This window comes from Empidonax traillii, unplaced genomic scaffold, assembly GCF_003031625.1.
Source record: "Empidonax traillii isolate 1590-97213 ecotype Southwest subspecies unplaced genomic scaffold, ASM303162v1 scaffold12:size2584012, whole genome shotgun sequence".
Lineage (NCBI taxonomy): Eukaryota > Metazoa > Chordata > Aves > Passeriformes > Tyrannidae > Empidonax > Empidonax traillii.
The window spans coordinates 580,772-601,727 of record NW_020955205.1 but is presented as its reverse complement, the minus strand read 5'-3'; the positions used below and the strand labels follow the sequence as shown (position 1 = coordinate 601,727).

Here is a 20,956-nt window from a genome sequence, read left to right as displayed (position 1 = left end):
AAGAAATAACCACACGAGCCACAGCTACAACATCAGTCAAACCAGCTTTTCCTTTATTAGGTCCAACCCCACAGCACTTACACTGTGACTCAATAAAGGAAGAAGTTATTTCAGATAAGATTTAAGGTTTGTGTCTCCAGGTGACTGTGTACAATCAGGTAGCATCAGTAAAACACTTGAGTAATGCACCTGGAACAGAAAAGAACAGAAAAATAAAATAACCAGAAAAACAATTCAAGAAGCAGCCCAATATCTCTACAAAGTTTCCATTAGGTTTCAAATGGTTTATTTCTATCCCTTTTACCCTCAAAACCCCATTTAACCATGCTCAGCCCAAAAATGCAGGTACTGCATTCCCAGCACAGCTGCTTCAGTATACCCTAGCACCAAGACATTGTATTCCATGGCAAGGAGGAGGGAAAGGACTTTAAAGATCCAGAACTAAGTACTATTTGCAGCAGGCTGACACATGGTATCTCTATTCTAAGCATAGTATTTTTAAAAGAAATATGACACTGGTCATCTGTTGAAGAAAACAAATTAAGAGGCTTCACTTCCATGAGGATTTTTATTTAGGGGTTAATTTTAGTCTGGGATTAGAGCACATCAGGTCTTGCCCATATTCTGACTTTGCCAGGGGTTTTGGGGTACAGTAATCCCATGCTAAGAGTCTGGAAAGCAACATCATCCCTTACCAGTAAGGTTTATGCTTTGTCCAGGCCCAGTTCCTCTGGAGTGGAGATTCCCAGTTCACTCAAAGTTGGTCTAAGCTCCTGGATAATGTAGGGATAGATTTCCTTGTGAGGTCCTGCCTTGTCCTAAACAAAAAAGGAATGGTGTTATTTCAGCATAGAAAGATTCTTCCATTGGTCTTACACCCCTAAAACCTCCACACCAGCCACGGTCTGTGGCAGAGGAGAACTGCTGGCTTTTAGGGCTGGCTCCTCTTAACTCCCTGAGAAGGCTGGATTCAAGTTTCAAGGTTTAAGGTGTTTTCCAGGCTTACCCAGCTTTCTGAGTTACTACTCCCAGCCAGCTCAGCACTCAATCCCTTAAGAAGCCAGCAAGCTTTGTGCTCACCACACAGCCATTGATCGTGGCAACAGGAAAAAGAGCTTTCCCCTTGCAGCAGGAAAAAGCCAGGGGAAACTCTCCTGCTGCCAGGCTCCAGCAGCGCAAACACAGCAGCTCCACCCACCTTTACAACCTCTAGGATGCGGACAGTGCTGGCGAAGTCATTTAGCCGCCTGCAGGCCCTCAGAGCCGCATCAATGATTTTTGGTTCTGGCACGAGGTCATAACCCACCAGTGTGTTTATGCCTGTGAAGAAAACACCAAGAGGAACTTGGAATCAGCTTGCCATGCTGCCAAAAGGAATCCCTTGCTGCTGTCTCTTCCCTTCCTCTCCTTTCCAAGGGAAGAGCCCAACACCTAGCCAGCCAGGTGCTGCTGGAACGATCCCTCTGGCTGCAATTTATCTGACTATGCAAACAAGTTTTTAATTCCCAAGTGGGGAAGCTTAATAAAACTTGGCAACTCCACAGCAAACAACTGGAGACAGCCAGACAACAGCCTGCAGTCAGTTATGGCCAAGCCACTGGGTCAAAGTCCAAATTAAAATGTGTGTGGTTACACACTGAACTGAGCTCAAATACACTTTCCTTGGAGCAAATGTTTCTCTCCCTCTCATCCAAGTGTTTAATTCATGGAATGGTTTGGGTTGGAAGGAACCTCAAATGTCACCTAGCCCACCCACCTTCCACCGGACCAGGTCACTACAAGCCCCATCCAACCCGGCCTTGGACACTTCCAGGGATGGGGAGTCCACAAAATGCCAAGTGCAGTTGTTATTTCTGGTCACCAAACTCACATTTACTCTTCCATTTTCCCCAGCATACCTTTCCTGAGCTCCCAGGCATCGATATCTGGCTTGTTGAAATACGTCACCCAGCGAGCATCAAATTCTTCATCTGACTCTTGTGACCCGTGAGAGTAGCAGCGGGCATGCAGCACAGCTGGATCCAAAAAAAAAAAAGGAAGAAACTTGGAGTAAAAGGAAAATAACAGTACTTTAGTCCTTACCAAGAGGTCAGAAGCCATAAAATATGGATTTCACTTGCTACAGTCAGTCTGGATCAGTCCTGGATAAGCAGTGGATGGATACAGCCATTAAATACTGTGCTTCGGTTTTTGGCAAAGTGTCTATTTTTTGTCACATCAAAGTGTCCCCAGAGCCTTTGGTCAGAGCAGGATTATTTAAAGAGCACGGGGAAACACAAGAAAACAAACTCTGGACAACCAATCCTTAAGAGAGGTTTTCTGGCATCCTTCTATCTGTAAGATACAGGAATTCTCCCTCTCCCCAGAGCCGAGCTGGAGAAACATAACATCATTCATCACCAAAACTCCATGAGTCCAACTACAAAGGCTCTCAAAAGCAGAGGGATGAGAAATACTTCTGCCAACAGGCTGTTGAAGGGTTTAAGGAGGAAAAAAAAATGATTGCTCTATGTCTATCCAAGATAAAACTCCCTGATCTCAAAGTTGTAAATGCATTAATATTTGATAATTAATCACAAAAGCAGATTGTACTCCAATGTACAAATTAGTCTGACATGATTTATGAATTAATTTCTTCCCTCAGCACTACTCTGTCACAAATTGGGGGGCTCTTTGATGAAACTGTCTTATTTTACTGCACAAAGGTTGGAATAGTTTTTCAAAGGAACTTAACTAAAGGAACACGGAACACAAGCCTGGTGCTTCCTTTCCCCACTGCTAATCTCACTCCACTAATATTTGCAGAGGTCGCACACCAGACACGACCTTGGAGCTCAAAGCTCCACTTTAGGGAAGTCAAATTTAGCTCCTGACTTTTTCTTTCTTAGCCCAGCATGAACCACTTGTGCTGACCAGCCACAGAGTTTTATTTAAAAGAAGAAACCCCAGCACTGGGTTGTATTTTTGCTGGTATCCTTCTCTTCAGCCTCACTAATGACAGACTTCTAAGAAGTTAATTTTGGGTTTTTTAACAAAATTTAACATGGTCCAACATTTCAGACGCAGCTCTGATTTATGCAATGAAAGCATGAAAATAGTTTTATTTCTTTTAGCTAGGGAAAAGTAAATAACAGGCCAAGCTGGAATTATAATCATCTTTTGTCATTCTGTAGGGAAATTCTCCCTCCTCTCCCCAACTCCAAAACAGACCTTTGACCCTGCTTTCTCCAATAAATCACCTGCACAGCTGAGCTCAGAGCAAGAGCATAGCTCTGTAAATGCTCCTGCACACAGGACACTGCTGAAAAAGCCCCAGATTTCAGCTGTTTGGGGGAGAAGCCTCGTTTTTCCTAAACAGAAAGAAAATCCTACAGAGAAGCAGTCAATCACAGTTTGAGAAAAGCCTAAATTGAAGTGCTCAAATGCCACCTTTAAGTCTAAAAACGCAAGTCTTTCCTTAACAAAACTATTGCCTGGATCCTGAACGAAAATAAAGACCATAAAAATTAGAACTCTAGATTTCCAGAGTGCATTTTTCAGCTGCCGCTACATTTCTTTTCCACCCTGTGTTTTCCATATTAATGTTTATATATTGGGGACTGGGCTCTGAGATTCACTCTGCCTCGAATTTCAGTGGGGTCCATCAAGGTCACTGTCACACCAATCATGTGTGTGTGACAGCCAAACCACGCCAACCTATCCATGCGGAGATTCCCAGCTCAAGGAAGAAGCAAAGGGCACGTACCACAGGCACCAAGAGCCTAAGAAGCCCAAAATCACCTAATATTACACAAAAACATGTTAAACCTTCTCCCCAAGGGCCCGAATTGGTCAGTTTTCCCTGTTAACGAGCACAGAAGAAAAACACGTATTAAGAAAAACGTCAATTTACTGAAAATTTGGCAGTGAGGAGGCCCAGGGATTACTCAGGGAAACGTTTTGCAGCAACACAACCCCCCCGAGGCCACCCTGAAGGCGAAGGGGTCACAGCAGTGTTAAGTGGGGTGTTTGTAACACAAGACCTTGGGAAAGAAGAACGGGGAGGGCCACGAGCAGACGGGGTTCAGCACCACAAAGGAACAGCGAGCAAAGATTTTTAGCGGATTTAAAAATAACCAAAAAAACAATGGTTTTAAGAAGCGTCTAAGAAACCCCTGTGCTTATTATTAGTGAAGCGCAGCAACACGCTCCCTTAAGGCAGCTGTTTAACTCGCACGTGCCGCAGCAGAGGCACACACAGGTCCCCACGCATTATTAGTGCCTGCTAATTAGCTGTTAATTGGAATGTAGAGGTTAATTAGCTATTAATTGCGATGCACACGCATCCTGTGCTCTCCGCAGTCTCCATATTCCAGTTCTGCCGCCCTGGCCACCATCACACCGTACTGTCTGCGGCTGCTATTCCTCCTCTCCCTGTTAACTGGTGTGTTAATAAGGTGTTAATATTACAATTCATCGGGGTGTTCAGAGCGGTTGAGGGCTGGCCCGGAGATGGAGGGGGGGCCCGGGGGCGGTCAGCGCCCTGGTGCTGCGGAGGTCACTGCCGCCCTTCACCAATGTCACCTTGGGAGGGGGCGCGGGGAAAGCGCCGCCACCGCCCCCCGCTGAAGCCCCCGGGGAGGTGCCTGGGCCCCGTGTGAGGCGGTACCGGCAGGAGGGTGCCGGTGGCTGCGGCAGGACAGGCGGGGGCGGCCCGCGCTAGGCCGCGGGGTCACCGCAAGGACACGCCGGGCTCCGCCGCCTCACGCCCCGCCGGGCCACGATTCCGAGGGCGAACCGCGGCGGGAGAGACGGACACGTGCGGCCGCTCACCTGCGGGGCCGGCGGGCCGATGGACGGCGGTGCGAAGGCCGGAGACGGCGCAGCGGCGGAGGAGAGAGGCGGTGGCGGCCAGCATGGCGGCAGGGTGCGAGGGAGGGCGGGAGGCTGCACCGGGGGCACGCCGCTGGCTTCCGCACCGCACCGGGAGAGAAGGACGGAGATGAGGGAAGGGGGAGGCCGGCGGAGGCGGGTACAGCCGTGCGGCGGGTACGGAGCGCCGGAGGCCGCGGCGATGGGCTGGGGGCGCGGCGGGGCGGGACCCGCCGCCATCTCGGGGCGGGGCCGGCCGCCATTTTGTGCGTGAGGGGAGTGGCCGGGGGAGCTCTCCAGCCTCGTCGAGCCACCCCTCAAGGGGGTGTTTAAGAGTTGTTTTTGAGAGGTTGAGGTTAGTTTGTGGGGAGGTTTGGGCTGCTACTGCTGCCTTTTAGTCGAGCCCGGGCATCCACGGCTCAGTACAGTCTCCCCGTCTCTGTCAGTAGACACCCACCCGCCCGACTCCATCCGTGTGAGGGGAATGGGCTCAGTCCGTCTCTGCTGCCGCATCCAGCAGTTCCCCAGGCTCTCTGGCACTCATGATTGTGTCCTCGTCCCCACACCGTGGGGGTGCTGCCCGCAGCTACCATCGCACTGCACCGGCCACTGCTTCGGCCCGTGTGTGGGCACAAAATCACCCCAAAAATCGTCCCTGGGGCAGTGCTTCAGCAGTGCCACACAAAACTATCATCATAATTCCACTCACAGTGTCCCCCAGTATCATCATCCTGTTTTAAGTGTTCCAAATTTTGGGTTACAGTCATATTTTATTACTGTTTTTTAATGTTCTCATGCAGGAAAACCTCAGTCCACAGTCAGCAAAGTGAGGCGTGCAAAATTCCAGGGGTGGTCTCCAAGTGTTGCTTCCAAGACTGGAAACTACCTGCTTTTAAAATCAAATAAAATAATCTTGCTCAGGAACAAAATAAAGAGAAACTAGTGAATTTGAATTTTTTCTCCTCTCTCCTTTGTGGGACCAATTGAGGCAGCAGCAGTGGAGATGAAGGGCTGTTAATGCTCATCTTTATGGCTCCCACAGTGTTTAGGCTCTGATCTGAGGAGTTTATTAATTAATTTTATTAATGATTTCATGTGCATTTGGAGCAGGAGCCTGTACCTGGTGCTCTCGTGTGGGGCGGAGGGTTGAACCTGGATGGGGTCCGCACTGAAGAGAGGAGCTGGGAAGAGCTGGATGGGACAGAGCCCAAAGCTTTCCCAGCCCCCAAATCTCAAAAAATAATCCTTAAAAAAATAAATTGGAAATAAATGTTCAAGTGAAGGGAATCAATCTGCAGCAGAGCAGATAAGCAAGAGCCTCTGGCCCAAGGAGCAGCTGCCTGCTGAGGGAGATAGCAAGGTCATCGCCAAACAAAACAAACCCCTTCTTCTCCCTCCTCCTCCTTCTCCTGCTCTTCTTTCATTCCTATTCCCAGCAAAGCAGGCCCTTGACAAAGAAGGAATGCTCACTCTCCCAAGATAGCGGGAGTGAGGCAGGGAGATAAGGCAGCGTCTGCCGTAGCTTTCCCCACAGATGGGTTTTGGGAAGGTTTCACTCACTAATACCAATTAATTCATCGTGCAGTGTCCCCAGCTGCTGGGCCGAGGGGAACCACGTGGATTAGAGCTTGTTTGGCATCCTATAACCTATTCCCCAAATAGCCCTGGTCCCTGCTGTGGGGTCTGGAATGGGGACATGCTGGCACAGACTAGGGCACACAGTAGACCCTGATCCCATTCTTCCAAGGAACAGGATTTGGTTGGGTTCCCCTTGTCCTGGCTCAGCAGCAGCCCTCACTGTGCTGATCCATGCTGTGGTCAGCAGCCAAGATGATCCTCCTGTTTTCTCAGAGACATATCTCAGCTATTTCTAAGAGCTTTTATTTTCCATTCATTTCCCTTTGCCTCCTGGAAGAAGCAGGGATTTAATTTCCAAGGACTTTCCCAGGTTCTGCAGCCAAGCCACTATCCCAAAACCTTCCTATTCTGCCCTAGGCACTGCATCCAGCCATGACAACCACCCACCCAACACCCCCATTGTCCCCAGCTCCCCAGCTCCCCAGCTCCAGACCCTCCAGGAGAGCAAAGACTGGAATATGCAATGCAGGTTGCTTTATTTCCTTGTGCTGTCCTACAGGCAGCACAGCACGGCACAGCACAGCACAGAAAAGCACAGCACAGAAAAGCACAGCACAGCACTTGGCTCTGCAGGCACAGGGAGGGAGCGACCCCCTGCTTGTTTGGGTGTTTTTTTGGGATGAATCATGGCCCCACAGGACACTGAGCCCAGCATTAATAACCCTGACAGCTCCTCAGCAGCAGGTTTGGTAATGAAAGTTTTATTTCCATAGGCTTGAGGCAAAACCATCTCTCCTGACGAATGAGGCATTGCAGTGGGGAGCGGTGTTGGTGTCGCTCCAGGCACCCCTTGGATGCTCTGACTCTGTGGGAGTTGTGCAAGATGTGGCTGGTGGTCGTGGTGCCCTCTCAGTGGCTGAATTAGGAGTCACTAGCTCCCCCCCACCCCCTCCCCTGCTTCAATCCATAACCAGGAGCTGGTGGGTTTAACACTTTAACCCTCACCCCAAATCTGGAGACCTCCCATCTGTGGGGATCAGATGGAGCAGCAGCAGCAAGTGGGGACACGTCAGGGAGAGCCTGCAGGGAGAGCCCACTGGTGACCCCAGAACGAGTGTATATTTCTGCCTGTCTGATCGAGGTGGGAAGCACTGTGGTCAGTGGTCCAGCTGGCCAGCGGTGGTCCCTGAGCCCCTCGGACTGTCAGGCACCTGTACCTGCAGCTTCTTGGGCAGCAGCTCCTCACGGGGAGGTGGCAGTGTCCGCTTCAGCCCCTTAGTGGAGGATCCCAATGCATCTTCTCCTGCCTCACCGAGCCCGTGCTGGGGCTCCGGGGGTTGGTAGCCTGTTTGGTTGGGATCCAGGGGGTCTCGGGAAAGCAGGATGCAGATGGAGGGGACATTTTTGTGGACGGTCAGGTTCTGCGCTGGGCTGTTGGGCAGCAGGTCCTGGTTCTCCCAGACCTCCAGCACGGTTTTGTAGCGTACCTTGGTGACCTGGTGGAGCCCTCCCAGCTTGCGTTTCATGATCTCCACGCAGGTGATGGTCTTGGTGACCGCCCTGCCGCTGCCACTGAAGATGATCTGCCGGCTGCCCTTCAGCTCCATCTGGGCCATGGCGAAGTTCATCAGGTTCCTGATCTTGCTGCCCTCCTTCACTTTCATCTCCACCACGTCAGGGGACAGATCGGGAAAAGGCAATGGCACCTCTTCCTCCGACGTCCTCACCTTTCGGAAGTTCTCCATCCCGGACTGAGCAGCGGGCTTGGCTCTCCCTCCTTCAGCAGCCATCCTTCACCCCTTACCGGTGGATCCACACAGGCTCCCAGCACCGTGGAACCATGGCAGGGCTGACCTCACTGCCCTCCAGCCCAGCCCTGCATCCCCACAAGCACCAGCCCCTTCCCCTCTGCTCTCCGGGGGCTGGTAGCAGGCTCAGTGGCTGTGCCAGAAGCTGTCCTCTGTGAGAGACAGGGCTGCAGGATCCTCTGGGTGCTCCCAGTTGCTCCCAGCAGGGAGGACAGCTGGCTCCAGCTCTCGATGATGCTTGGGCTCCTCCGCTCCCACTGCAGCACTCGCTTCTGCTGCTCTTTGCTTCATTCTGGACTTCAGCAGCCCCCAGAGCTGTTCTGTGTAATTAGCAGATCCTCCCCTTCTCCCTCCCCTTCCTCCCCTCCTCCTCCTCCTCCCCTGCTCAGCCACCCATCCCAGCACCCAGCTCCTGCCTTCATACCTGACAGGCAAAGGGGAGAGCAGGGAACCCAGCTCCCTGTCCAAAAACAGGGAAGAGAAGGGAAAAGAAGGAGAGTAAGGTGGAAGGCAGAGGCAGAAACTCACTCTTGCCTTCATGATGCTCCCAAAGTCCTGCCCCCTTAAAGAGAACCTGGTCCCTTCTCTCTGCGCTTGCTCCTCTTAAGGACACCCACTGCTAACAGCAAAAGTCACCCTGCCTGCCTGCCCTGCAGCATTCCCAGAAGGATGGGGAATCCCGGCCATGCTGTGCTCAGGCATGGCACAAAGATGCAGCAGGTACTGTGTGAAGTACTTTGGAGCCTGAGCTCAACCCTTATTAGCCATCAGAGAAGCTACTAGGACCTGCAGCCAGGAAAAAGCCGGGCAGATGGCACTGCAGCCAGGCATGCATCAAGTGTGCCAGGGCTCCGCTCCCCCCCCCCCGCCCCGACGCCGACACCCCACATCCTCACCCCTCACTCTGCCCTGCAGGAAGATGTCTCAATTCCCAAAGGTCTGAGGAGCAGATGCTGTGGCAGAGCTGGTTTTCATGGGTGATTTCTCTCTCTCTCTCCCCCTCCTTCTCCTTTCCTTCCTCTCTCTGCTGCTCTCTCAGTCCCTGAGCCTCGCCATCTCCACATCCCCAGTGTGAAGCTGCCAGCTGTGGGCTCACCAATACTTTTACTGTCAGTAAATCCCGGAGGATCCCTATTGCAGGCCAGGAGGTGTCCTCTTCCTGCCCCCAATCCCTTCCCAGGGAGTGGCAGTGTCCCTGCCCCAGGCTGGCCCTTTGCCCGGCCCTGTCACCTGCCTGTCCCCTCCCACCCTACTGGCCGGGGGATCATTGCACAGTGGAAAGACATGCCGAGTATTGACTTGCAGTCAAATCTTATCGGCCTATGCAGGCCCCTGGATTGGTTTCACTCAGAGCAGGGCTTGAAAAATATACATAAATAAATCAATCGATCCCATGCCTGTGGAGGTGATGGCAGGATGTGGCCATCACCACCCATCCAGGATGAATCTCACATCCCTGTGGTTCCCAAAGCAGCTTTCTGTGGGTATCACTGCCTAAATGGTGGTGGATATGGGACACCCCCTGATCCAATCACTGGATTGGGGTCAGGGGGTGATCTGCAGGCAGTGGGATGGGATGGGATCTATGAGCAGTGTGCTGGAACATGCTGGGGAATGCAGAGCATCTTGTCCCTGAGGCCCTTTGGGCACAAAGAGGGAAACTGAGGCAGGGCAGACAATGCTCCCAGGCCCACCCCCAGCACCAGATCCAGGCTTTGAGCATCCCCAGACCCAGGCTTTAAACATCCCCAAGTCCTCTCTGGTGCTCTGCAGTAGTGAGCATGCCTATTCCCTGTGCTTCCACCATGCTCCTGTGAGACAAAACAACGGCATTTTCCCCCCTTTCCGCTTGGCAACTCTTTATGGCATCCTTGCAGATGGCACTTGGTTCCTTCCTCAGGCAGGGAGGGATAGATTAAAGCCCTCAGGGAAATTGCTGCCTTCAAAAGATGCTAAACCCCTGGGAAAATAATGTCCCAGTGACTGGGATATCCCTCAAGGTAATTATCCAGGTAACCTGGGAGGGTTACATGGACACTGAGGGCTGACAGCTCCAGGGCTCTGGCCAAGCCAGATGAAACCCTGATGCTCACTGAACCATCCAGCCCTTCTTTCCTGGCCCAGAACCATCTCCTGCCTCCCATGGCCCATTTTCTATGGCCTCATGGCTCCTTCCCCACCATCAGATGATGGAAGCAGCAGCAGCTTTTTGTCTACAGCCTCTAGCTGCTGCTTACTGAACTCTGCTGATCGCAGCCTCCAAAACGGAGGCAGGTGAGGTGCAGTCACAAAAAGGCTTCAGGAGGGTACGCTCCCCCCAAGGCCATGGCTGCACCACATTAATGACAGGCTCTTATTTTTCCTCTGCAGCGCTTAAAATGTAAATGAAATTCATTATTAGCAACTCCATTGCTAATTACCATCTGAAGCCATTCATTAGCCTGTCAGCTTATTTGTTGGAGGACAACAGAGTGAATGGATTATTCCAAGTGAAGGAATAGCTGAAATAAGCTCAGTGGGGTGGGAGAGGAAAAGCAGGGAGAGGGGGACAAAGGCACAGACAACTCCAGCCACAGGGGATCAGGGAAAACAGCTGGGAAAGAGGATGGGGAGTCCTTTAAAATGGAGAAGAGGCAAACAGAAAAGGCAGGAATGGTGAAAAAAAATAGGAGTAAAGGAATTACATCCTGAGTACTGTCCATCTGTCCTTCCTAAGCAGCCACGCTGGTCACTGCAGGACCCAAGGAGTGGTTTCTTCCTCCCTTTCCCCATTACAGTTTCTCTCTGAGCATCCTGCATTCCAGTGCCCTCCCAACCCCATCCCAGGAGGGGTCCAAATCCCTGCAGCACCCTCTTGCCTGCTCTCAACCCACAGGAGGTGTGAGCTTGTAAGGGCTGTTTGGGAGAGGAGCCAAGAAGGGAGCTGGTGGCGGCAGGGATGAAGAAGGCTGCAGGAGACAGCATAGAGACTTGTCAAAACCTGGAAAAGTGGGAAAAACACCCCAGAAACATATTCCTGATGGAGATCAGGGCAGCTGGAGAGGAACAGTAACCCGAGCCCCTGTCCTCCGCCTGCCCTCTCTATATTTTCTTTCATCCAACATGGCCCTGCACAGGAGCAGGATGGAAAGTGGAAGCATCTGATACAAGGAAAGTCTCAGTGCCACCGTCCATCTCTGCGTCATATCTGCCCAGCTCAGGTCTCAGCCTCTCATCACGTTGCACTCAGCAGCAGGCTGATGCCAGAGCTGATTGTAACCCTGGGAAAGGGGGTACAGATGGACCCCCGAGATATCACAGTTAAAGGGATCCCCTGCCCCAGTCCTAACCAGTATCCTGGAGCTGCTGTTTCGCAGGAGCAGCCCCCTGAGGGTGCACTCCAGTCTTCCCAGGGTGCAGGGGCTGTCTCAAGGTGCTAGGGGAACCTTTGGAGCGTCCTAATGTGGCACCAGCTCCCTGCTAACTGAGCCCTTATCCCTATAGTAAGCAGAAAATTACAGAGCTCAGGATAATTCTCATTTTTAAGAGCCAGACAGTAAAAGAAAAGGGGAAAATCCCTTTTATAAGACAAATCCCTTTGCAGAGCTACAGCATGATGAGCAGAGAAATGTCATAAGGACCCTGAGAGCATTAATAAACGTGAATGGTCCCGACCAGCCGCATCGAGGACTCCCACCCACATCCTGCCTGTGGCACAGAAACTCTATTTAAGCTCAACCCAGGGGTCTCAGTCCTAGTCTGAGCTGAGTTGGGCCTGGTTTCTGGGTCAGCTGCAGCTGGTCTGCTGGACTCTGACCCACAGACTGACCCTAGACTGGACCCGTGGATTGACTTCAGTGGCTTTGAATCTGTTTACTTGCTAGGAATTTACTGCTTGATCCAGACTCTTGGTTGGATCCTTCCCACCTGCCCTGCTCAGGTAGTGTGGGATGAGCAGGGAGGCTCTTCCCCTGCCCCTCTGTTATCCCCTTGGCTCACCTGTGAGCGAGGGGAGCACACATCTATTTGAATCCTGAATATCCCCACTTGGAAAACCCGTGGGCAGACAGGAATGTGATGATGCTGAGGGCAAGGAGCAGCTCTGCAGCTGCACATTCCCAAAGCCTCAATGGGATGGAAAGGCACTGGGGGGCCTGAGGCAGCAGAGAAGCAGGGGAGGAGGGAATTTAGGTGAGAGAAAGATCAAGAAACAGGAAATAAGGGACAAGAAAGAAGCCCCAAATTCCCAGGGTGCTCAGCCAGGGTGGCTCTGGAAGGCTTGGAGCACCCCCGTGAGGTCTCACACGTGGGTGAGTAGTGGTGCTTGGCGAGAGTGGGGATCCATGACCCCATCCCCTTCTCCCTTTCCTTCCCTGCTGCCAGGCAGGACATGGAGCTGGATGCATGGGGGTCCCCACTCTCTGCAGGGAATAGCTCAGGGTCCAAGACCCAGAAGGAGTTCAGAGTGGACAGCTGGGCCCCCTGCTATGAGGTCATCTGTGGCACACTGGTTTTCCCGCTTCCCTCCATTTTACCGTCTGTGAAGCAGGCATTTTCCCTGTTTCTGCCAGATTTCCTTCCTTGCATCTCCACAGCAATGCCGTTCTCTTGCTGAGGGTGTTTGGCAACCAGGGCTCCCTGGTGTAAAGAGATTTTGCTGCTTCCTTGCCCCACTCTTCACATCTTCCTGTAGTGGGATGTTGTCTTTATTGCCCATCTGTGACCCTTGAGATTGGACCCTGGGAAGGGAGGACAATTTAGTTTCAAATAAAGCCATTTTCATGACACTGAGCTGATATTCTCACAAGCACTGAGGCAGGAGGTCCAAGTGGTGTGCACAGAGTTCTGTGTCATGACACTGAGGACAAGGGACACTGCCCGTGGAGTCCTCAGGCTGATTCGGGATTTATTTCCCCTTTAGGAGTTTTTGATCCCTGTCCTAGTCCAGCAAAAGCAATCAACATATCCACTGCCCTTCACGCAAGCCAATAATTAATTACTGCTCCCAGAGTGAAGCACAAGGATGTGAAGCAGGACGTGGACATGAGGTCACCCAAATCCGGCCTCCTGCTGGCTTTCCATTGCCCCCTGGGTACAGGGAGCCTGCATGCGCCGCCAGGGGCTGTCCCCCAGAGCCCCTGCCCCACAGAGGGTGGTCTTGTACCCCCGTGGAGCTCTCCATGCACCAAGTAGGGGTCAATGCAACCCCGTCCCACGGAGCCCGCACCCCTACAGAGCCCCCTTGGCCCCGCCCCTTCCCCTTGGCCCCGCCCCTCCGGCCGGCGGCATCAGGACCCTGGACAGCGTCGGCGGGCGCTCCCGCGAGATCTCGGCGCTGCCCATGGAGCGGGCGGCGGCGGCGCCGCAGTCTCGCGAGAGCGCGGCCGCTGCGGCAGGAGCAGCACCGGGCGGGCGGGCGGCCGCCGCCTCCCGCCGGGACCGCACGGGCCGGGCCACGCCGCGGGGTGAGTCCCGGGGCCGTGCGGAGGGGAGAATGCCTCGCGGGGAGGGCGCTGGGTGTTCCCCCGGAGCGGGGTGACCGCCCTTTGCGCCGATGCCCCGCTCTGCACCTCTCTTGGAGGGGGATGCGCGCTGCGTGGGGGCTCCCACGGTGACCCTGCACACGCGTGAGTGCAGCGGGAACAGAGCGGGGGGCGAGCCGCCCTTCTCGCCCAGCCGGGCTGCGGCTGGCAGCCCGCTCCCGGCTTTGAGGTGGGGGCGCGTAGGGCACGCAGCCCTTCACGCGTGGCAATTCACGCCGAAGCCCAGCCCTACCTGCCCTCCCCGAACCCACGCCACGCACCGGAGGGGCTTCTCCTCCGTGCCATCATCCATGTGATGAGCACTCCCGTTTTTCAACCCCTTCACCTTATTCCAACCCCCCCCCCTCAATTACATCCCCACAATTTGGGGGGGGAAAAAAAAAAGCACACCAAATTTATTCAAAATCTGGGTGTTTTCTCCCCACGGCGGCGCAGGTGTCGGGCCGGGGGGCGCGTCTGGTCGTGTGTCCCGGCACACGTGGGTGGGGGCGGCCGGGGGGACGTCACCGCGCCCGAGGAGCTCGTATTTATAGCACCGGCGGGATGGAATCATCCGGGGGCTGCCAGCGGATGTTGGGAGGGATGGCGAGCCGCGGGGGTTTGCTGTGCCTGGCCCGTGTCTTTGGCGCTGGGGGATGGCTGGAGGGTGGAAGAAGACCCCTCTAGAGAGCCCCCTAAATCCTCCGGGGAGCCGCAGGCAGCAACCGCCAGGACCCCGTGTCCAGGGAATTGTGTTGGCTTCTGCCAGCTCTGCCCGGATAGCTGGGAGAGGGCAAAGCCTGCGGGCAGGTGGGATACGCCATCTTCACGCTTCTATTTAAAACCCCAGCTCTTAATTTTTGCTGTAATTTGCCTTAATTTTCACTTCTGGGACAGAGGTGAACGGTCTGGTATGGTCCAACTACTTGAGTAATCGTTAAGCCAAGCACTCAAATGACTCATTAGTGACAATCGCCACTGATTTTTTTTTTTTCCCAGCCGATTTCCCTGCTCCCTTTTTGGTCTGGTTTTTGGCTTCTGCTTGCAGAGATGGGAGCTACAAGGCAGCTAGACAGTTCCCTGTGCTGGAATTCAGCAAAAATAATAATTTTTTTTATTATTATTATTTTTGGCACAGGTAATGAACTTGGGGGTTTCAAGCTGCCCACAGCTGCCTCCTTTCCCTTCTGTCCCACCTGGCCCTCTCCTGGATGTAGGTCACTCGGGAGTGAGAGGCCCTACATCACGGGATCCTCTTGTAATCTTCTGCCTTAAATGGTGTGTAAGCCTCAGCCAGAAGAGCTGGGATTTTATCCCCCTGCCAACCAGGTGTCAGCTTGGATGTGTGATAGTCTACAGTGTCACAGAAATGAAGCAAACTGTGCTGTCCTCGAGTTTTTTTGGAGCAGAGGGGAAGGTGAAGGGTCTTGGGGAGGTTCCTGACCACTTCAGTCACCTCTTCTCTCATTCTCCACCAGCTTTGCTAAAGCTCACGCGTTGTTCCCAAGTACTTTTCCTGAGGAGCAGAGAGGCTGAGTGTGCGCCGGCATGGCAGGTATGTGGGGCGTTCCGAAGCGCATCGGGGCTTTACTGGCCATGATATCTTGTTAGTCCCCAGTGGGGTGGTGGGTGCCCACGCTTTCAGGATCCACATGGCCAGCAAGGGCTGAATTTGATCCTTTTAGGTGGGTTGGTGGTGGCTTCCCTGGAAAATCCTTAATTCCTGTGTGAAACTCATCAATTCTTGGGGCTAATTAGGAAGCCTCTTGGCTTTTATTCAGCTCTGGGCTGTGCCTGACAGTGATGAAACTTTTCATTGCAGAAAAGGTGAACAACTTCCCTCCCCTGCCCAAGTTCATCCCCCTGAAGCCATGTTTCTACCAGGACTTCGATGCAGAGATCCCGCCACAGCATCGGACCATGGCCAAGCGACTTTACTACCTCTGGATGTGTGAGTCACTGGCTGGGAATGGCTTGGGTGGGATTTGTTTGCCTCTCCAGCGGCTGCTCTTCTTGGAGCCGCCAGCTGAATGAGCAGAGCAAGGTCAGGGGAAGCCCTTTTCCCCCTCCAGGCCTTGGTGCCTCCTTTTAAAATCCAGGAATGGGACGTGGGCTGCAGCACCCCACGGGTCTCAGCCCTCCTAACCTGCAGGACGGAGGTGCAGAGCTGGCTCAGTGTCTGAGGGCCATCAGTGGTGATGTTGACATCTCACTGCAAGGAGGAGACAGCTCAGACTGGAGGGCTGGTGTGCCTGCTCCCCAAAACGTGGGAGCCCGAGGCTTCCCAAAGCTTGCCTGTTCCTCTTGCATGCCTGTGTGTGCCGTGCTGTGCTAACAGAGCTGTCACCAGCTTCTAGCTCTTCAAACTATCCTGGATCTCTCTTCCTCACCAACCCTGTGCAGGGAATAGAGCCAAAGAGACAAATCACATAGGTGGAAACATATGTGTGCAGCTTGGGGCAAGCTGGCACCAGCTTTTAATTTCTTTTCAGAAGTTCCCTTATCAGTTTTACAAGTTTAGTTTCCTTATGAAGTGTTTTCCCTGAACTTTGGAAGCACCAGTGCCCAAGGAGTGCCTTGTGCTTTGGAGGCAGGTTATGAAGAGCTGAGCTGGCACCAGAGGTCAGGGTGTTCCTGCTTTTGGCACAGCACCAGGCCAGCACCCCCAGGGCTGTGTCCCATCAGGAAGGTGACCCTGGGGTAGCTCCATCGTGTCAGGAGGGTTAGTGTAGCTTGTCTTAGGAAGGGAGTGAAAAAAAGCTGTGCTTCCCTGGGGAAGCTGTCTTGGGGGTGTTCAGTTCCCTCCCCATCCCAGTCTGGCTGTTCTTCCTCTTATTGTAACAGAGCTTGGTTCTTGCTCCACAGAACAAGCACCAGCTCTTGAAGTCAGTCACTGTCCCCTGGTTTCTGCCTCCAGAGCTCCTCTCTGGGTCATTTTCTCCCCAGTACCTCCTCAGATACCTAGGACAGAGCGGCAGGAAGGTCCTTTTGGTGTTCTTTAGGGCAGCCCAGGCAGCTGAGCTCCTTTCCTTGCCAGCTGCAGCTCTCAGGCAGGCGATGGTGGGAGGGTTTTCATTCTCGTCAAAATAATGAATCATTCTCCGAACTCGGAGGCGTCAGAATGCAGCTGAGCATTCTCTGCTTTGTCCTGTGTCTGCTGATCTGGGATACATAGTCAGAGCCCTTGTGTGGCCTGACCCCAAGCAGGGGTGGGTGAGGGAAATGTGTCGCCCCCTGAACTGGTGAGATAGAGCCGGGAGTTCAGCCATACTTGGGGAACTCCTGCACGAGCTCCTTCAGCAAAACTGTATCTGGAGCAAGCAAAAAAAAAAAGCTTCATTTTGATTCCTCCAGTTTCCTTCTGTTAGTGGTAACGTGTTCTGGCTTTGTGGGAGTGGGAGAATGTGGCTCTTCCCAATCCTCAGGTTGGGACCTGGACCTGCTTAAGGAATTACAACTCCAAGTAATTTATTGATTTTCCTCCTACTCTTCAGCTGAGGTTTGACCCTCTTTGGCTGAGCCAGCCTGGGAATGTGCTCCCAGCTTAATTTAAGAGAAATCCGGCTAGGGCAGGACTCCGAGGCCACGTCCCTGGGGTCAGGGTCTCTCATATCTCACTGCCATCCTTGTGTCCGTGCTACTCTGCTCTGTGTGTGTGTGTTTGCAGTGAACAGCATCACCTTGGCAGTGAATCTCGTGGGCTGCCTCGCGTGGCTCATTGGAGGCGGCGGAGCGGTAAATTTTGGACTGGCAATTCTCTGGCTCATTCTCTTTACGCCCTGCTCCTATGTCTGCTGGTTTAGACCTATTTACAAAGCTTTCAAGTAAGTGGTCGCACCTGAGTCCGGCTTCTTTTTGCCTTGTTTTCCTTCCTAAACCATCGCGGTTTAGACTGGGGCGTTGCCTAAATTACTAGGGGAATTTCTTTCTGTCCAGCCTTTTAGCTTTTTACTTTCTAACCTTCAAATCGAGGGTGTTTGGGATTTCCTGAGGGCCAAACCCCCGACCGTGTGATGTAAGGGCACCCTCCATGTGCCTCTGTGCAGCGGCAGGGGAGTGGTGAGGATGCAGTTGGGGTGCAGCTCTCCCTCTCTCTCATCCTTGAGGCTTCTTTTATATTTCTCCACAAGTCCTCGAGGTGTTTGTATGGGTTATCCGTGGTGCTGAGGTTGATTCCCAAATCTAGAAGTCTGGGTATATATTTATTCCCCATGTGGGGTGGTGTAGGCCAAGAGCTGTGTCCCAGCATGGATGTCCTCAAGTTCAGCGTGCAGAGCTGGCCGAGCCATGGAGAGGGTCTGGTGCCCCTGTGGCTTTTCCCAGGTGCCCCTTCACCACCTTCAGCCTCTTGCAGTTTTTCCTTTGCCTTTAATTTTGCTTCTCACCACCCTCCTGCTAAATCACAGCCGGGTCTGAGACATAGGAGCATCTCCTCAAAGCGCAGCAGGGGTGCAGGTGCAGGGAGTGACCGAGCCCTCTCTTGCAGGACAGACAGTTCCTTCAGCTTCATGGCCTTCTTCTTCACTTTCATGGCCCAGCTGGTGATCAGCATTATCCAGGCGGTGGGAATCCCTGGATGGGGGGTCTGGTAAGGAAAATGCTTCTCTGTTGGGTGCAAGGGTGATCACCTTGGGTTTTTAACATCCTCGGTGCTTCTTTCCTTGGGGAGGATGGTTTGAGGAGCTGGGAAGGATGCCGGCAGTTTGGGAAAGCTGGTTGTTTTCATCTCCTTGCAGTGGCTGGATTGCAGCAATTTCCTTCTTTGGGACCAATGTGGGGTCAGCCGTGGTGATGCTGATCCCCACCGTGCTCTTCACGGCCATGGCAGTCTTCTCCTTCATCGCTCTCACCATGGTATGGCAGGAGAAATGGGTGTGCCACGTTGCTTCGAGGGGGGAGGGCCCTCGCCACCACCCTGGGAGCTCAGTGCCAGCTGCAGGCACTCAACCCCTCTGGATTTTTCCCTCCAGGTGCACAAGTTTTATCGGGGGAGCGGCGGCAGCTTCAGCAAAGCGCAGGAGGAGTGGACCACGGGGGCGTGGAAGAACCCCCACGTGCAGCAGGCAGCCCAGAACGCGGCCATGGGGGCGGCACAGGGCGCGATGATGCAGCACGAGACGCAGTACTCGGCCACCCCCAACTATACCTACTCCAACGAGATGTGAGCAGCAGGACTCTGTCCTCAGGAGGAAGAGCTGGTGGGGGGGGAAGAGAGGAGGAAGAAGGCTGAGCGAGTTTCTGCAGCTGTTTCAGAGAGTTGGAGTGTACCATAGTGGTGGTTCTTTTTCCGTCTTTGTGATGACATCCTTTGGGATTTTTTTCTTTCCTTTTTTTTTTTTTTCTTTCCCTTGTTTTAAGCTCTTATTTTCTCCTTTCTTTTTCATTCTGAAGAGGCTGTGAGTTGACCTGCAGGGCTCTTGTTGTGCGTGGTAGTCAGTGTCCGTTCACGTCTTCTTTTTCTCTGTGGAATAGTGTACAGTGGTGGTTTTTTAATTACTGTGGTGATAGGTGTACGTTAGAACCTCATCAGCCAAAAGCCCCCCCACACCCCTAAAAAGGGAAAAACAGCAACCAGCACCCATCTTCCCCTCTTGGAATAAGCCCTGAACCACAGGTTTCTGATGTGTGTGACTTTTCTCTTTCAGTTGGTAGTGTCCAGCCACTTGCCGTTGTTTCAGCAAGGGCAAGCAGTCCCGGGAATTCTCCTTTTTCTTTTGCTTTTTAACTAGCAGGTGGCTGGTTGATTTAGTATTAAAAAAAAAAAAAAAGAGGGGGGGGGAATGAGAAACCCTCAATCCTGCTGTTGATATGCTGGAAGCCAAGAGATTCCTAATCTACACCCTGGCTCAGGATCTACAACTTCTCTCAGCGTGTGGTGTTGTGAGTAGTTTTCACACTTTGACATGGAGGACCTGTGTGTGTGAGTGTATGTGTGTGTGTGTGTGTTGGGGAGCAAGGACAGGTTTTCCCTGCGGGATACAACTGTCCCATTCTGGATTCTGCATCCTGAGTCTGTTTTTTCTTTTAAAAAAGGCTTCTGTTTTGAAAAGCAGTTGTAAAAGCAGCGGAGTGTTCCTCAGAGGATCTCCTCTTGGGCAAGGCTGCAGGTCAAATCTTGGCACCCCATATCCAAGCAGTCTCCCTGACGACAGGAACAGCCAGGCCAAGATTTGTCCCTGCTAGCTTTGGAGGCATATGCTAATTTAAGGCTCTTTAGGAAACCTCCAGGCTGGCAGGAAGGATTCCCACTTACTTGCGCTCCTAAAAAGCGTGGTGAGATGTTTTCCTGGTGCAGAAATCCCTGCCAGCCCTGAATTCTGCCCAGTTTGGGGATGGTGGGCATTAAATAATGATCCTGCATCCTGGCAAGAGGCAGCTGAGCTCAAACTAACACCTCTTGGGGGAGAGTGACTGGCACACCCTGGAAAAGACTGTGAGTGGGATCATAAATGGGATGGATGCTGCTGGGCAGGAGTCGGGAAAGCTCCTTCTCAGAGATGCTTTTCAACTCTAAATGCACTTTAAATAGGCCAGTTTTTTCTCCCAAGTCCTTGAAAAGCAGTCATAACAGAATCCAATCCAGCCCCTTCCTTAGCTCCAGTATCTCCTGCCTTGCACAGGGAAGGAGCTTGGTGTGCCACCAGCCAGGGCTATGTGAGTCCCCAGCCCCTCACCCATCCCCTCTACCCCCCCAGTGATGCTTGGATGTTACCCCTACCCCCGAGAATCACCCCTAAAAGGACCTTCTCTTCTCCAGCAAAGCACACCAAGACTAGTTTCCTTTTTAAGGTACCACTTCAGTCATTCTGCAGTAGGCAGTCATCTCTTGACCAGACTAAAATGCAGCTATTGATAAAATGCCTGTCTGTGCGTGTGTGTGTATATATTTATGTATAAAATGTCAGGAGAAAAGTAATCCTTTGCTGAGCCTATTATGTTTAATCAGGTTTAAATATTGTGCAATCCATTTCTAGCTCGCCTAAAACTTACTCTGCCAAACCATGTGCTCTGTCATCCGTGTCTGAGAAATGATGGATTAAGTGACTTCACCTTTTGCATTGACAATAAGATGCATCAATAATAACTGTAACGAGCTGTAACTAACAGACATTGCTTCAGCACCTACCCCTCCTCTCCGGTGTGTCTCCTGAGTGTGTGAGCGCTGAAAGGTGCCCCTGTGACACCAGGTTGGAAACTCTACCCTCTGTTGTCACCTTG

The 20,956-nt window shown here is 52.7% G+C and overlaps 4 protein-coding genes across 6 annotated transcripts in view; 1 reads left to right on the top strand and 3 right to left on the bottom strand.

Moving 5' to 3' along the window:
* The window catches only part of EDC3 (enhancer of mRNA decapping 3), a 649,718-nt gene that overhangs the window by 94,480 nt on the left and 534,282 nt on the right, over positions 1 to 20,956 (bottom strand). The gene's annotated exons all lie outside the window — the stretch shown is intronic.
* Positions 33 to 5,054, bottom strand: LOC114059712 (cytochrome c oxidase subunit 5A, mitochondrial). The gene is made up of 5 exons (XM_027888462.1): positions 4,813 to 5,054; positions 1,899 to 2,015; positions 1,199 to 1,320; positions 696 to 818; positions 33 to 189 (listed from the first exon to the last, which is right to left on the bottom strand). The coding sequence occupies exons 1-4, from the start codon at positions 4,895 to 4,897 to the stop codon at positions 705 to 707; spliced, it is 438 nt and encodes a 145-aa protein (XP_027744263.1). The 5' UTR covers positions 4,898 to 5,054; the 3' UTR covers positions 33 to 189; positions 696 to 704.
* RPP25 (ribonuclease P and MRP subunit p25) lies at positions 6,844 to 8,570 on the bottom strand. Its single transcript, XM_027888391.1, has one exon. It carries the CDS (start codon positions 8,217 to 8,219, stop codon positions 7,587 to 7,589), a length of 633 nt encoding a protein of 210 aa, XP_027744192.1. The 5' UTR covers positions 8,220 to 8,570; the 3' UTR covers positions 6,844 to 7,586.
* Positions 13,569 to 20,863, top strand: SCAMP5 (secretory carrier membrane protein 5). The gene is made up of 7 exons (XM_027888360.1): positions 13,569 to 13,681; positions 15,217 to 15,293; positions 15,561 to 15,689; positions 17,406 to 17,562; positions 18,225 to 18,326; positions 18,475 to 18,592; positions 18,709 to 20,863. Exons 2-7 carry the CDS (start codon positions 15,287 to 15,289, stop codon positions 18,901 to 18,903), a joined length of 708 nt encoding a protein of 235 aa, XP_027744161.1. The 5' UTR covers positions 13,569 to 13,681; positions 15,217 to 15,286; the 3' UTR covers positions 18,904 to 20,863.

What these genes read in the sequence shown, in the direction of transcription:
- RPP25 (XM_027888391.1), bottom strand. Translation starts at nt 8,219, where the DNA reads ATGGCTGCTGAAGGAGGGAGAGCCAAGCCCGCTGCTCAGTCCGGGATG.
- LOC114059712 (XM_027888462.1), bottom strand. Translation starts at nt 4,897, where the DNA reads ATGCTGGCCGCCACCGCCTCTCTCCTCCGCCGCTGCGCCGTCTCCGGC. An exon ending in TCGGCCCGCCGGCCCCGCAG is followed by an intron (nt 2,016 to 4,812) that starts GTGAGCGGCCGC and finishes TTTTGGATCCAG; the next exon opens with CTGTGCTGCATGCCCGCTGC. An exon ending in GCATCCTAGAGGTTGTAAAG is followed by an intron (nt 819 to 1,198) that starts GTGGGTGGAGCT and finishes TTTTTTGTTTAG; the next exon opens with GACAAGGCAGGACCTCACAA.
- SCAMP5 (XM_027888360.1), top strand. An exon ending in ACTTTACTACCTCTGGATGT is followed by an intron (nt 15,690 to 17,405) that starts GTGAGTCACTGG and finishes GTGTGTTTGCAG; the next exon opens with TGAACAGCATCACCTTGGCA. An exon ending in CCTATTTACAAAGCTTTCAA is followed by an intron (nt 17,563 to 18,224) that starts GTAAGTGGTCGC and finishes CCTCTCTTGCAG; the next exon opens with GACAGACAGTTCCTTCAGCT.